We start from the raw sequence: 15,165 nt of genomic DNA, 5'->3' as shown, positions 1-15,165 counted from the left end.
ACAGGTAAGAAACAAACAAATTTTTAAATAAATGTTTTGACTAAAAGTAATTTGAACTAATACAAATTCTAATTGAAACGGATTAAAGTAAATATCTTCTAACAATACTCGCATAAAACGTCAAATATTAAGATAAAAAATGGAAAAAATGAGAAAAGATATGAGAAAAGAAATATCTAATACATTTCTTCGGGATATAATAAAATAACATAATGACAAGATATATTTTAACATCCAAAAGGCTTTTTTCAAGGCTTCTAAGAGGAGGAAACCAATCGTGTATATATATATATATATAAGTATATATATATATATATATATTTGTAAAGTACCTTATCTCTCCCTCTGTATGAGTGAGTGTGTATGAAAACTGTAAAGAAAAATTGATCGAGAACAAAGTTTCGTTTAAATTCTGAAAGAGATTTAACCGAACAAACGAGCGTGAACATGTTAGTGCATATTTTACAATATTGTGTCTACTACTAGTTCGCGATATTCAATTTTTTTTAGCCATTTTAAGAGTTCTCACGCATACATATACAGATAGAGATATACACAAGTGCACACGCTTTCACACACCGATCATCCATAAACTCTTGGGGCTTTCTTTCTCATTTTCACAAACAATTCTTAAATCAATTCTAATAATTTGTCAAAGTATAAAATACGAATAATAAAAAGGAAAATCTAAATATTCATCATTGCCATCGTAACATGCACCTTAGTGAGAGATCGCATTTTATTGTAAATGTTAATATAAATTTTGTATCAACTTTTCCCTTTTTTCGGTATAAAACTGTGTTCTTATAATTTTTCTTAAATAATGGAGATAATTTCCCTATAATCAGATTATATGACAATTATGAGATTGCCCCGGGATCTGGAACGGATCCTGAATCATACAGATACTATTTTAATTTAATATTTACAGAAACGAGATGAAACATTATTGTATCTATCGGTTATTTACATTATGGTAGTATACACATTGGTGCCTTAATCACAATTTTTCACTTGTTTCGCGTGCCTTTGCGCGTTTGACTCATCCTCTATGCCGTAAAGATGATACCTGTGCTTCATTTCTGTGGCAACGGACTTTAATAAATTATACAAATATAAAAATTAGGAGAAAAGAAATTTAAAAAAAAAAAAAAAAAAAAAAAAAAAAAAAAAAAAAAAAAAAAAAAGAAAGAAAGAAAGAAAGAAAGAAAAAAAAAGAAGAAAAAAAAATAATATTTAAAAATAAAATATAATATAAAACGAAAAAATAAAAAACAAAATATAATAATTGAAACAAAAATATATACAATAAAATAATTATAATGCTACTAAACTTACCAAACGTGAGCGTACCCTTTTTGGCATATCTTCTTGTAAACTATATATATCATTACGTTTTAAGGCAAGTTGAGAACCATCTTCAAAAATTACCTAAAAAAATAACATGTTCCGTGTTAACAAAAGCACGTGCGAATAACTATTTATTGCAATTACATTTGATTTGAAATCTGCAAATTTTTGTTTCTGGTATACTCACGGTATACATAATTTGATGATTAGTGCCCTCAAAAGTACCATCGTACACTTCACCGTCTGTCCAATTAACAGTAACAGCCGCACCAATCTGAGGCGGTTTTCCAGGATCATAATTCTGAATAATAATACGCGTTAATATGTTAATTATTCGTATGTATATATAATAATCCATCAAGGTAATTTATAAATATCTCGTAAAAAAACTTACAATTATATCCAAAGGATATAAATCATCGCTAAAACTGTTGTCACTGAAAGTGACCATATAGAAAAGTGTATCTTTTATAGACTCTACTTTTGCTTTATAATATCTTGAATTCCGATGTTTCGCCCATACTGTTTCGCCCTGACGAATGACAAGAATTTTTTCCTTACCTTCGTCATGGCCATGGCAAGTCACCTGCAATCAAAGATTTAACATTAAACGTTTAACCTTAAAGAATAAATATAACATTAGTAATAGTCGATCAGAATTCATTTTCTCACCTGCAGTTCTTGACTATTGTATACTGGTATTACAAAAGTAGCACCTGCCACAAGTCCACACGAAGGGTGAAACAAATTATTACATTGGGAACAACTGAGGCAAGCGCCATCGCTGTGCCCGCAATAACAACATTGTTGTTTTAAGATATCTGTTCTAATTGTCAATACATTAATAGGATCTTTATTAATAGCATCTTTAAACGTTACACCTGGTAATATCAGAGCACACAAAATGTGTGCCCAACCGCCATCGCTCGTACGTTTTACAGCACCTCCACGCATAGGGCATAAACAGCACATCTGTTTAATAAGAAAAAAATAAAACGGAGAATTAACTTTTATAATAGTTCTCTCTTAATAATTAGTTATATATTATTTTTTTAATATTAGATATATGCCATAATACATACCACGTCAGTTTTACCAGCCTTACATTTATCGCATGCCCAATTTGATGCATCAGTGGGCAAGATAGTAATTCCATAACAGGAAGCATGAACTGTTACATGACATTCACGACATCTCAATAGTTTGTCATTTTCCGATTCAATAGCTTGTTCCTTTGAATTTACAGCAAAAAGTGTTGCTGATACCTGTGAAAGAGGAATATTATTAAAATAATTATTGTAATTATTTTCTTTCTCTTAAAAGTTAAACTTTAATAAACATAATGTTCTCTTACCCATATTGGAGAACTTTCAGGTAGAATAGTGGGTTTACAATATTTCCAATCAGGTGGCATTAACTGACTATTTCCACAACGAGTGGAAGCAAAAGTTGCACAAATTGCACAATGTGAAATTTGAGCACTCCAATAATCATTGAAAGCTTTCATTAGGTCATTGCTTGGAATATTTGGATTTAACATATCAGAAATATGACCAGGTATAGTTAAAGCCGGATGTGAACTGGAAGAACTTTTTTCTTCCGATATAATTGTCGATTGGAGAAGCTGTTTTTTCCTTGTTGTAGCTTTTTTAAGCTTCTCTTTGGATTTCCTTCTGGCTACGGGTGACTTAATAGGTTTTAATTCTGGCATTTTCAAGTATTTATTGTTAGAATTTGTTTCTATACTTTGCCGTTGAGATTTAGACACATTAAAGTATTTGTCCTCTTGCTTTATCAAAGGTGTCATAATAGCTCTCTGCTGATTTTGTAAATTGTTAAAATGATAATTTAAACTATATGGCGTATTACCTTCGACCTTCTCAACCAATACACTTGTACTAGCTTGTTTTGTATCTAAATCAGGTGATACGTCAATCTTTTTTGCTGTACAATTAAGCAATGACTTTGCACTTGTACGTTTTATTGATTTTCTGCAAGTTTCTTGATCTTTATCAATTTTTCGGATGATTAAAGAATTTTTTGAAACTATTTGTTCCGACGATGGTAAAATTCTCGTTAAAGGTGCAAAATTTGTTGATGAATTATCATTACTATGTAAGGTGGATTTACTTGGTTCCATTGTGCTCAATTGAATCGGAGAACTTAGAGTAATCTTCGAGCATTGTGAGGTCAATGGATTAGGAGGAGGTGCAGCTAGTAAGACTGTATTTGAGTCTGATAATTTTTTTAGCTTAGTTGTAAAGGTTGCAGTTGTTGCGGGACCTATTTGAATATTTGTACAAGTATTCAATATGCCACCTCCTCCTTTTGTATTTGCTATAGATAATTTAAATGGTCTATTACACTCGTCATTTGATAAGAAAATACTGTTATTATATGGAATTTTCCAGAAATTTTTTGTCATCTCTTTATTATTTGAATCATTAATTGATTTAAATTCTACACCTTTCTTTCCGCTGATATTACTTTTACAAAGTGATTGTGATAAAATTGTACTTTTTGGAAAATAATTACACATACCTGTATTACCTTGAGTTTGAATAGTAAATGTCGATGAAGGATTTTGTATCACTGTCTCTTTGTCAATAACTTCACTTTGTAATATTGGTGGATCAGTGTTAAATGATGTATTTGGCAAAAACATAATGCGCTTCGTATCTTGCTTTGTATCTTGGACATCATCTTTGGATAACATTACCAAATTAGGAGCAACATGTAGCCCTTTCTCGACTTTAACGGTATCATCGATTTCTACTTTTGATATTACTTTGGTATTGGACAGATCTAAATGCATCAGTCTAGGTGCCTTTATTATATCCTTCCTTGTGTAATTTGTAATACATCTTTCTGTTTGTACCATTCCAACACTTTTGTAAGACGTACCACTGATCATCTTGGTATCTTGAGTATATAATTTTGAATCCTCATTTAAAAGTTTTATACCTGCACTTTCATCATTTTGTTTATTTTGTACAGCAATATTTTTTAATATGTTTATATTAGGGAATGTTGATTTATAAATAAGCTTTGTATTTGCCTTTTTGGTATTCTTTATGAGAGAGCATTGTTTCTCTTGCATATTAATGTTTATAGGACTATCAATTTGCTTTTCGTCTTCGTAAGAAGAATGTATTATCTGTCCACTATTGGTAATATTTACTACTGTTTTATCCTTCATGGTGGTCATACTAAATTCATTTCCAACAGAAATAATATTTCCTGGTAATAGGTTAATTTTCCTTTGATTATTAGAAATATCTTTCATAGTAGATGCTTTATGAGGGCTAAGACTTGGCATTGCTATTAGCTTGCGTTGTACATCAGCATCAGAAACATCTAACGGCTCATTAGGAACAAACAAAGGTATGTTTGTATGTTTACGCTTACTTTTAGAAGTATTTTTCTGCTTTATCTTATGTTCTGGAGTCTTAGAATGTTTTTTCCTTTTCTTAGGAGACGATTTATTAGTAGTTTCCAATAAATTAGATCCATCGTTTGACAATTGAGAGATCAATGTATTACTATTACTTTCTGATGCGACATTAATATTGGTTTGAAGTAAATTGTCTTGATTTAATAAATTCTGTTGATCAATTGATTCTTGATTAGAACCTGCAGAAATCAATTCTGATTCTGATCTAATCAAAAGCATATCGTCTGTGCTTTTTGGACTAATCAATTTGCCAGAATTTTTCTTTGTCTTCTGATCCTTTTTCTCTTTTTCGTTACCACTTTGCTTCTTCTTTCTTTTTCTACCTTTTTTACGATTATAGCCATCATCATAGACAGTTGCTTCATTGACATCCATTTCACCTGCCTTAAGCCAAATGTCTTCCAATACTTCCAATTGTTGTTCGTCTGGTTGATCGTCACCATCCTCAAATTCGAGATCTTGTAAAGCTTTCTTTAAATCCGCCGGAATGTCTGAACGATTAACTAATTCGGCCATATCAACGTCAGGATTGGTGCCAATTATATTTTTCTTCTTATGAATGGTATGTCTCTTATTTTTAGGAGCAGCATTTAAATAACTTTGTGGTAACTGTCCATTACTGCTGTTACTACACAATAAATCCATCTGAGAGGGCATAGGCGCTGCCGTTTGTCTAGGATCCTCTGGATGAGGACCAATGTCTTCACCGCGAAGCCACAATTCGTATCTTTCCGGTTGAAAGCGCTTGACAAATGTATCCATTGATATTTTAACCATATCTTTACTGCATGTGCATTGAGTAGCTCGTTTGCCATATTCTACCCATCTGGGTGCAGCAAAATTTGTTGACTCTGCACAATTGAAACCATGATTAAAACCAGCATGATATCCATAAGGAAATGTTATCATTATTTCGCCTGCTTCTTGCGTTATCTTATTACACGGAATAGAATATTGTCTTAATATTTGTGGAGATATTAATGACATTTTATGACGTAAAAAGGCTTGACAGCTTTGATAACTAGATGGAAAGAAACCACTGGCTAATCTCTCTAGTCTGCGGCCATGCTCCGGTGGTATAGCGTACCAAGTTTTTGGTGCACCAAAATGCAGATAATTAATCGAATAAAGATCCATATCTTCCGTATGCCATGCGAATGTAGTTTTCCACATTCCAAAGTATAGATACGCCGTATTAACGCCATCTATAGATATACCATAATCTTTATTTACGTAATCCAATATCGTCCCTAAATGATTGATATTCCATTCTTTTACATCTGGATCAGTTAACGAACCAGATACATCTGCTCCATATATGGGAGCTACGTATGTTATATTTTTCCAATATTTCCTCTCTAAATCTTCATAATCAAAATGTCGAGGCGTATTATAACGATCAGAGTTAGCTAACTTGCTATATTCTTTGACCGTCATTGACTTTTTTTGGATATTAATTTGTTGATAAAGACCTTGCTTTCCAGTAACAACTTGGCATATAGGTGCAGGAATCGTAAGATCTAAGGTATTCAGGTCGTAACCACTTTTTCTTGGTATCCATTCAGGAGGTGGAATAACTTTAGCCAATCCAGCTTTATGAGCTCCTTTGCTTTCCATATACTCTATATACTTTGTAAAATCTTTGAATTCCTCATAAGTGGGTCTAAAAACTTGAATACGGGGTACACCCCGCGATGCGTTGTTGACCATTGTTCTTTAATTTTTAAATCTGAAATACAAAAGGCCATAGATTAAAACTTGAAACAAAAAGTAAAACTATTATGCAAATTGTGATATGTGTGTGTGCGTGTATGTGTGCGTGTATATATATATATATATATATATATATATATATATACACGTGCACGTGCACACAACACACGACTTAATTTAATAGTTTTAAATAATATTATCAATTAGCAAATCATACATAGCAATATTAAATGCATTAAAGGATATGCAACGTTTGAAATTCAAGTTATTATATGGAAGAAGATGAATAGAGAGGACGTGATATTAAAATAAAAATTGTATTGATTGAAAAAAATATAAGTGAAAACAATAGATCAGCTAAAAGATGAGACGAGAAAACTATAAATTAATTTCTCTAATTCGTTCATAATGTTGAAAATGACATAATAGAATAGTTATAAGCTCATAAAAATAAAATATGCAAGTACATGTAACCAAAACACAATGAAATTCATTAGAATTTCATCGATAGCATTCAAAGTGTGAACTAGGTTCAATGTTTTCAGAATGAAACGTGAGACGGGAGAGGTGTGCGTAAACAAAATGGATGATACCTGTTTCGTTTTGGTATTAATTTCTTATATGAAGTCCATTAATGAAGAGTTAAGATTTGAAAAAAATAATTAGATCGATCGACATCCCCAATGGATCCCTCGACGAGATCGTTTATTTCAAGGTAGATCATCAAAGCAATATTTCCTCTTGAATATGTCGATGTTAGAAGAACGTCGATTATATACTTTAGTTTTCTCTACTTGAAATGAAATTGTATAGATTCACCGAATAATGGAAGAATAAATGACACGTGGATAACAGAGAAAAATCACTTTCTACACACTAAAACACCATATTAAATAAAATTTTTCTTAAAGACTCTTAGGTTTTTGACAATTACCGCTGTACCTGACGGCGTCGTAGATGGCAATAAAGGTGGCATTGCATCGCGACATGATGCATCGTGAAGTGAGCGATGTTGCTAGACATTAGAAATGCGCATGCACGACGGGCGGCAAATTTAAAAATGTTCATTTAGTCACGCACGCACTTTTCCTTCAATAAAATAATATATATATTGCATACAAAGAATTATTTGCTCAGTGATAATGGTTTATAGCAGGCGCTCATTATGTTCGTTGAGAAATTTTTTAACAATTCTTACAATTTTTCTTAAAAACACTAATTAATATTATTAATAAATTATATTTTACCGATATTTTTCCACGGGATATTATTACAAGAACGAAAAAATGAATGGAAACACAAGATTTTATTATTTTTTGAATAAATTGAATTCGTTCCTGCTTAATTTAATTTAATTATACACGATAGAAAATATTACAGATTGTTGCAAAGTAATTCAATAAAATCTCTCTTTCTTTATCTCGTATCTAACGAAGCAAACGATAAGTTGAGACAATAAGTAAAGTATTTTTTGGAGTTTTTGATAAAGGCATACTTAAAGTGCATCATCGCATCGAATCGAGATCAAAATGTTACAACATTGTGGATTGGCGCATACATACATATATACATATACTTTCGTAACGAAACAAACACGACGAATAATAGAGAGGGAGAGAGGGAATGGGAGGAAGAGAGAGAGAGAGAGAGAAAGAAAGAAAGAGAGAGAGGGAGACATCTAGAACAATAAGACAATAATAAAGAAATGTGAGCTGTGATATGATTAATAATCGTTTCGTTTTTTTTTATTTCTTTGTTTTTTTTTTTCATTTATAACTCTCTCATAATTAAATTTTTTTTTCTTTTTCTTATCATGCATCATATCCAGCTAGCTAAATTATTTTTATTCACTTTCAAGCGGTGAATTCGAATAACATCGATACCAGTCTGACTACTTTCCAACATCGTATCCGGTGCTTTGCCAATCGTATTTATTTTTTCCTTTCTCTATACTCTACCAACATAAATTTCATTCAACACGAATTATCGTATTAAAAAGATACATTTCAAAGGTACCTTGTATGGCACAATACCGTGCCAAATTAGTGCTGTTTAACGTTTTTCAAGTAAATAAAATTAAACAAATAAAACATACAAATAAAACAAACAAATTTTCTCTCATCAATTGTCAATCATACAGCTCTAAATTATTCCGTAGATATCGAATATGCAAGTTACATTCTTGAAAATAATGAAAAAAGGAATTTTGAAAGATTTCGAGAAATAACGTGAGGAAAGAAAAATATTTAAAAAATAATCTCAATAGGAAATTATTGTTTCCCTTGGTGCTGAAGATAATGATACAAACAATAAAAGAAAAAAGTTTTGTTGGTAGTGAGTGGATTAAGAAAGAAATAAAAAAATAACGGTGTCGAACAGAACGGAACGGGACGGAACCGAACGAAAATGGAACGGAATAAAACAGAACGGAACGGAACGGAACGGAACGGAATGAAACGAAACGAAACTGACCGAATTGGAGCGGGAGCGTAACGGAATAGAACGGAACGGTATAGCGTGAGGACTTTGCGCGAGAAACAAAAGAGGGAGAGACGCGTGCGTACTTTGTACACGCGCGGAGGCGCTCTTAAAAGTTCAGAGCGCGATAACAGTTTCCGTGCATTGCGGAAAGCAGCATTACGTTTAGTCATGCCAACGTGTTAAAGATACGCATGCGATCGGACAAGCATAAAACTATAACGACGACAAAGCAAAGAGAAAAACGAAGAATTCTCGAGATGGACACGTGACTCGTGTGAAAGTGATTCTCGTTTGTTTTCGAAGAAGATCCGGAAAATGGCGGTAGATTCGAAGATAGCCGATTCGACCTCAAATTCAACGACTAATTCGACGAGCCTTTGGAAAGAATTGAGTATCGCTTGCATCGATGATCCTTTCTTTCTTAATTTTCAAGATATTTCTTATAATAGACGCGAAAGTGCCCTAGCGAGAGGTAAATTCTCTTTTTTATATATACGCGCATAATTAAAAACGTACATATGAATATATAAATATACATGGCATAAAAGCTTATGTTCAGGTATCCTTGTCACGAAACGATTCATTGATTGAATTTTTATCATTAGTAAGCTATTCTATTTGTGAATGTTCTTATCTATCGTTAAAGAGTAAAATTCTGTAATTTATTGAGAAAATGTACACACAGTTTGCGATCCTATTGAACTCGAAACGCTGCTTTGTCCCGTCTTCTCTTATCTATTAATAACTTGCTTATCGTATATCTGAACTCGTGTCCTCGTCGAAATGTCGTTGTACTCTTGCGGTTCATACCCTGCTAGTCTTTCTCTCTCTCTTTTATTTCTGCAAAGATATTCATTAAAATGCCAATGACCGATTTCTCTCTCTCTCTCTCTCTCTCTTTCTCTCGCTAATCAACAAAAGCCTTTTGAGTCTATATCGTCCCTTATTTGTTCACATTAAATGAAGCCTATAAGATAAATAAGGAGAGCTCGCTTGAAGGAAAAAATAATTCAATGCACGCTCGTCCTCGTTCATTGAGTTTTCTTGTGTCATCAGACGAAGTTTCATCTATCGTCATGTCTTGCATGTTTAAATTCTCTATCTTTCTCTCTCTCTCTCTCTCTCTCTCTCTCTCTCTCTCTCTCAAAATGAATAAATCAAATCTTTTTTCTGAGCAAACAAAGTCACCAACATCATTCGACTGACTTCTCAAGTTTTCAAGATGAAAAATTGTCAGATAAATCTTAGAGAGCCTAGATCGTGCGGAAGAAAAAATAAAAGTTGAATAAAATCGGACAAAGTAATTCTAAAGCTATAAGTCAGTTGATCATAATAATATATTGACAACGATGGTGCTGCGTGTTTATTATCTTCATGAATAAATTAGTAATGCAAATTATCGCCTTCTAGTCCTCTTAGATATGTATTATATATATAGATATGTATTATATATATATATATATATATATACATATATATATATATGCTGCATATATATATATATATGCTACATGTGCTAGATATATAAGAAGCATAATCATATCTTTGGCCAACTTTTTTAACGTTAGAAGAATCCAGATTACATATTGTCATTATCAATTTACCTTCTTATCTGTTTACATATATTTTGCTATGAACTAATCAGACAGAAACCAGATGGCCAAGTACTTTTCATTAATTGAGACTACTTATTAAATATAGCGATAAAAAAACAAATGTTATAGATAAATAGTACTGTCACTAATATAAGGGCTCTCATATATTTTTCATTAGTTTTTAGTCTCAACATTCTCGGAAGGTAATCAAATATAAAGAAAGAATCTTTTTATTTCCGATACATTTTTCAAAAATAAAGATCCGTGTGCTGTATTAAACTTAATTACTCAGCAGACTGAAAAAAATTACACTTCTATCAGTAGAAATGCTTGATAATGAGCGATAAGAATCAATAATCTTGTTTCATTCTCTGAACGATATACCAAGTGAATTGTCTTGATGGACCTCTTACAAATATGACGGAAATTATAGCAAAAAAAAATTATATGCTAGCAAAATATTATGTATATATATATTATATATATATATATATATATATATATATATATATATATATATATATATAATATTTCAAGTGAAAATATCTATCTTTCGAATGAAAACGATCTTAACGACGGAACATTTTTTCAATATTTTTTCCCAACACTAAGGATTTCGATAAACTTGACATCAATAGTATGTATATTCAAACTCGAATATCCTATATATACGATCGAAACAAGATTTGCATTGTTTTCTGTCATTTTCGAATTATAAATTATGACATATGTATTATCAAGAACCGATATATTTTATAAATGGTGCACATAGAACACCAGGATTGACAAGTAACGTAACACAAATTAATTAAAATAGAGCGACAGAGAAGAGTCTCGTAAATTCGAAAGCAATTATTTGTCATGTTGTTTCAGAAAGAAAAACAATATTAAGGAATATAAGTGGCGATTTTAGACCAGGTGAACTCACGGCTATTATGGGAGCATCGGGCGCTGGAAAAACTACACTCATGGATATCTTGGCAGGTTTTATGTCAGTAATTTAAAAAGAAAAAGAAAAAAAGTAGGGGAAAAAAATTACCTATAGAAAGCTATTTCATACGATCAAGTCTTCGCGAACGGATGCAAATTACGAGAGGTATCGACACACCTCTTTTTTTCCTTCTTCCTCTCTCTCTCTCTATCTCTCTCTTTCTCTCTCTCTCTCTCTCTCTCTCTCTCTCTCTCTCACTCTTGCGTGCACACACACACGCATCGCACACACTTATTAATACATTTGTAAGTAAGCATGAAAATAAATGATTGTAAAAGATTGTTTTCTTGAAAAATTGTTGAAAATCAAGCTTCACCATCTTATTTTTATATAATAACTAAATACTTTTTTTCTTCTTTCCAATGGCTCTATATTAATACCGATCTCCTTGGAATTTCATATTATTCTACGCCAATGGAGAAAGTTCATAGTGAGAACACGCGTAGTCTCTCCTCGATTAAGTAATATTTTTCTCATATGATACGTTACCAACATCGTAACGTGCACGTTTCTATCGTCGATAAGCGAGACGCGATCATATATATGCGATATAAGTCCATGTTTACGGATAATAATAATAATAATAATAATAATAATAATAATAATAATAATAATAATAATAATAATAATAATAATAATATCAAGAGGAAAAAAATAATGATAATCTTTTATCTTTTTCTTGGTAAGATACTTTACTGACCTTACATTAAATAAAAATTTTAGTACGTCGTCCTTCGATGGAAGTGTGATCGTGAATGGCACAGAAAGGAACCTCGTCAAATTTAGGCGTTCTTCGACATATATTATGCAGGACGACAATATGCAGCCTTTTTTCACGGTGGAGGAAGCTATGCTTGTTGCAGCCGACCTCAAGCTTACCTTGAAGCCTCGCGAAAGATTGCGCAGGGTATAGGTCTATCCCAACTTTTTCTTTTATGAAAAAAAAAAAAAAAAAAGAAACAAGGAAAGAAAGAATAAATAATCGAAATAGAATTGCTACCTTGAATACCGTTGTTTTTGTTTAAAAGAAATCATTATAAAATATTTGGTCAGAGCTATAGGTCATTAGGATTAAATAATAATTAAGATTACGAGTCTTGTCGGATGCACTTTGTATACGATGTCTACTTGATATGATTGATAAGATTCTGGATTTCTCCATTATTATTTACAACAGATCGAGGAAATCTTGTCTGTGATGGGATTGAAAGAAACGCGGTACACTCGCATCGGCGCCCTCAGCGGAGGACAGAAAAAGAGATTAGCCATTTCTTTAGAATTAATTAATAATCCGCCCATTATATTCCTCGACGAGCCGACGAGGTATGTTACTGAAGAATCGATATTAAGTGCATAATTGTTATGCTATGCATTATGCATACATCTTATGATACTAACACTATGTTTCGAGAGTTATTTTTATTGCCGTTTTCGTTTTCTTTTTCTTTTTTTTTTTTTTTTTTTTTTTTTTTTTGGTTGATATCAGCGGACTGGACAGCGTCACGTCGAAACAATGCATCAGATTTTTAAAACAATTAGCATTAGAAGGACGAACTATAATCTGTACGATACACCAGCCTAGTGCGTCGCTCTTCAATATGATAGATCATCTTTATATAATTGCTGGAGGATATTGTGTTTACACCGGTGGAACGCATAATTTAGTGCCATATTTAAGCAGTCTTGGTTTACATTGTCCAACACATTATAATCCTGCGGATTTTAGTAAGTATTTATCTATAGTTTACAACCATAATCTATAAGTAGTAGAGTTAAAATAGTTAAGATAACGCTCGCGATTACTTATAAATTTATGTTTCAGTAATAGAAATATGTAACGGCGATTACGGCAATCATCTTTCGAAATTGGTCGAAACAGTTCAGAATGGGAAAAGCAATGCTTGGAGGTCGTCGGTGAACTTAAGTTTGAACAAAGCTGAGGAGATAATCGTCACGCACATGTCGGCTTCCTCAAAAGTGTTACAACAGACCAATATACGTGTGCCTTCCTTCGAAGTAGAGTACAAGCATACAACATATTATGCGACAGGATTTTGGAAACAGTTTCATATTCTCCTTAGAAGAAATGCTATTAAATTATTACGGGACAAGGTAATCTCGTTGTTTATCTCGTCTCTTGTTTCCCTTCCTTTCGACGTTGTTACGATAAAAATGTCTTCTTTCTCGTTTTTTATACGATTAGATATTGATCCTTACACGGATATCGATGCATCTCTTTATCGCGCTGATTGTCGGTGCGATATTTTTCAGAATCGGACAAGACGCCACTTACGTCTTAGATAATTTTAATTTACTTTTCTTCAATCTGATGTTTCTAATGTTTAGTGCCTTCAGCTCAACGCTCATCACGCGTAAGTCACGTTTTCTATTTCTTTCTTTGTAACTGTAAATATTCCTATATGTATTAAGTATATATGTGTATAGGTATAGGTTTAATCGACTCTAAGAATATTAACGAATATTTTTTCTTTTTTTTTTTTTTCTTCTTTTTTTTTTCTTTTCATTACGTATATTACGTAGTACCTTTGGAGTTGCCAATACTTATGCGAGAACATTTTAATCGTTGGTATAAGCTTCGATCGTTCTACTTGGCAAACAAATTTGCCGATTTTCCAGTACAACTCACCGCAACGTGCATATACACGTTAATAGTATATTTCATGAGCAATCAAATTTTGGAAACAAAAAGATTAATTCTTTACGTGTTGATGTGCTTCGTCGTTACCTTGGTAGCTCAAGCGATCGGTTTCATCATCGGTGCTGGTTTAACAGTACAGGTTTGTGCAGAATCGATCATTTATATGCTTCTTAATATTTATAATTAGCACCGATTGCCATAATCAATATTAAGTTGTCAACTTTTTAGAACGGTGTGATCTTTGGACCACTTATCATCCTACCGTTTACAATATTTAGTGGATTTTTTGTACACCTTACCGATGCACATCCTTATTTGCATTGGTTATTCCATATATCTTTTCTCAAATATGGTTTTGAAGGAACAATGATGACAATTTATGGGTAATTACAGATATTTGTTAGTCTAAATAAATATCCAGTCGAAATAGAATTCCAATTGAAATTCTTATCTTTTTTATCAAATTTCAGGTACGATAGACCAAAAATGCATTGCTCTGATGTGTATTGTCATTTTGCCATGCCCAATCAACTCATGATGGCTGTCGGCATGAAACAAGTAGATTATTGGTTTTGTATGATTGTACTGATCATTTTGTATATTGTCCTCGATACAGTCGCATATATTATATTACGGATAAGACTCAGAAAACGTATATAATAAATTATAATAAATAACTAACCAAGACTGATTACCAACAACTTGAAATTAAGCAATTAAACGATATGGATGTAAAAATTAGATGTAATGCCTATAAAATGCAACACAATATACTTACTTGTATGATTTGCTTTCAAAATTCTTCTCTCTCTCTCTCTCTCTCTCTCTCTCTTTCTCTCTCTCTCTCTCTCTCTCTCTCTCTCTCTCTCTCTCTATCTCTCTCTCTTTCTCGGACGCGATCCTGACGAATGTGGCATTAGTA

General features: G+C 32.3%; 2 protein-coding genes across 10 annotated transcripts; one reads left to right on the top strand and one right to left on the bottom strand.

Moving 5' to 3' along the window:
* Positions 1 to 22: 22 nt before the first annotated feature.
* On the bottom strand, positions 23 to 7,528 carry LOC118442710 (lysine-specific demethylase 4C). 5 transcript variants are annotated; one of them, XM_085664025.1, is made up of 9 exons: positions 7,111 to 7,513; positions 2,705 to 6,533; positions 2,433 to 2,615; positions 2,023 to 2,322; positions 1,745 to 1,936; positions 1,538 to 1,651; positions 1,339 to 1,431; positions 971 to 1,095; positions 23 to 892 (listed from the first exon to the last, which is right to left on the bottom strand). In XM_085664025.1, exons 2-8 carry the CDS (start codon positions 6,512 to 6,514, stop codon positions 997 to 999), a joined length of 4,791 nt encoding a protein of 1,596 aa, XP_085520151.1. In that variant the 5' UTR covers positions 6,515 to 6,533; positions 7,111 to 7,513; the 3' UTR covers positions 23 to 892; positions 971 to 996. The 5 variants fall into 5 exon arrangements, with proteins under 5 accessions (XP_085520151.1, XP_035724539.2, XP_035724540.2 ...); XM_035868647.2 differs by having other exon boundaries at positions 24 to 1,095; positions 2,705 to 3,687; positions 3,892 to 6,533; positions 7,111 to 7,512; XM_035868646.2 differs by having other exon boundaries at positions 23 to 1,082.
* Positions 7,529 to 8,607: 1,079 nt separating this feature from the next.
* On the top strand, positions 8,608 to 15,035 carry LOC118442712 (ATP-binding cassette sub-family G member 1). 5 transcript variants are annotated; one of them, XM_035868651.2, is made up of 10 exons: positions 8,608 to 9,470; positions 11,467 to 11,584; positions 12,308 to 12,491; positions 12,762 to 12,907; positions 13,071 to 13,309; positions 13,407 to 13,696; positions 13,788 to 13,956; positions 14,126 to 14,382; positions 14,472 to 14,626; positions 14,714 to 15,035. In XM_035868651.2, the coding sequence occupies exons 1-10, from the start codon at positions 9,314 to 9,316 to the stop codon at positions 14,901 to 14,903; spliced, it is 1,905 nt and encodes a 634-aa protein (XP_035724544.1). In that variant the 5' UTR covers positions 8,608 to 9,313; the 3' UTR covers positions 14,904 to 15,035. The 5 variants fall into 5 exon arrangements, with proteins under 5 accessions (XP_035724544.1, XP_035724545.1, XP_035724548.1 ...); XM_035868653.2 differs by having other exon boundaries at positions 9,450 to 9,470; positions 11,467 to 11,689; XM_035868654.2 differs by having other exon boundaries at positions 9,452 to 9,470; positions 11,467 to 11,573.
* The last annotated feature ends 130 nt before the right edge of the window (positions 15,036 to 15,165 follow it).

The sequence above is a fragment of the Vespa mandarinia genome, chromosome 24 (assembly GCF_050613455.1).
Source record: "Vespa mandarinia isolate Hongniang chromosome 24, ASM5061345v1, whole genome shotgun sequence".
In the NCBI taxonomy this organism is placed as follows: domain Eukaryota; kingdom Metazoa; phylum Arthropoda; class Insecta; order Hymenoptera; family Vespidae; genus Vespa; species Vespa mandarinia.
This window is presented reverse-complemented; position numbering and strand designations above follow the sequence as displayed.

What these genes read in the sequence shown, in the direction of transcription:
- LOC118442710 (XM_035868645.2), bottom strand. Translation starts at nt 6,514, where the DNA reads ATGGTCAACAACGCATCGCGGGGTGTACCCCGTATTCAAGTTTTTAGA. An exon ending in AGGCTGGTAAAACTGACGTG is followed by an intron (nt 2,323 to 2,432) that starts GTATGTATTATG and finishes CTTATTAAACAG; the next exon opens with ATGTGCTGTTTATGCCCTAT. An exon ending in AAAGGGTACGCTCACGTTTG is followed by an intron (nt 1,096 to 1,338) that starts GTAAGTTTAGTA and finishes AATTTATTAAAG; the next exon opens with TCCGTTGCCACAGAAATGAA.
- LOC118442712 (XM_035868651.2), top strand. Translation starts at nt 9,314, where the DNA reads ATGGCGGTAGATTCGAAGATAGCCGATTCGACCTCAAATTCAACGACT. An exon ending in GATATCTTGGCAGGTTTTAT is followed by an intron (nt 11,585 to 12,307) that starts GTCAGTAATTTA and finishes TAAAAATTTTAG; the next exon opens with TACGTCGTCCTTCGATGGAA. An exon ending in TTATAATCCTGCGGATTTTA is followed by an intron (nt 13,310 to 13,406) that starts GTAAGTATTTAT and finishes TTTATGTTTCAG; the next exon opens with TAATAGAAATATGTAACGGC.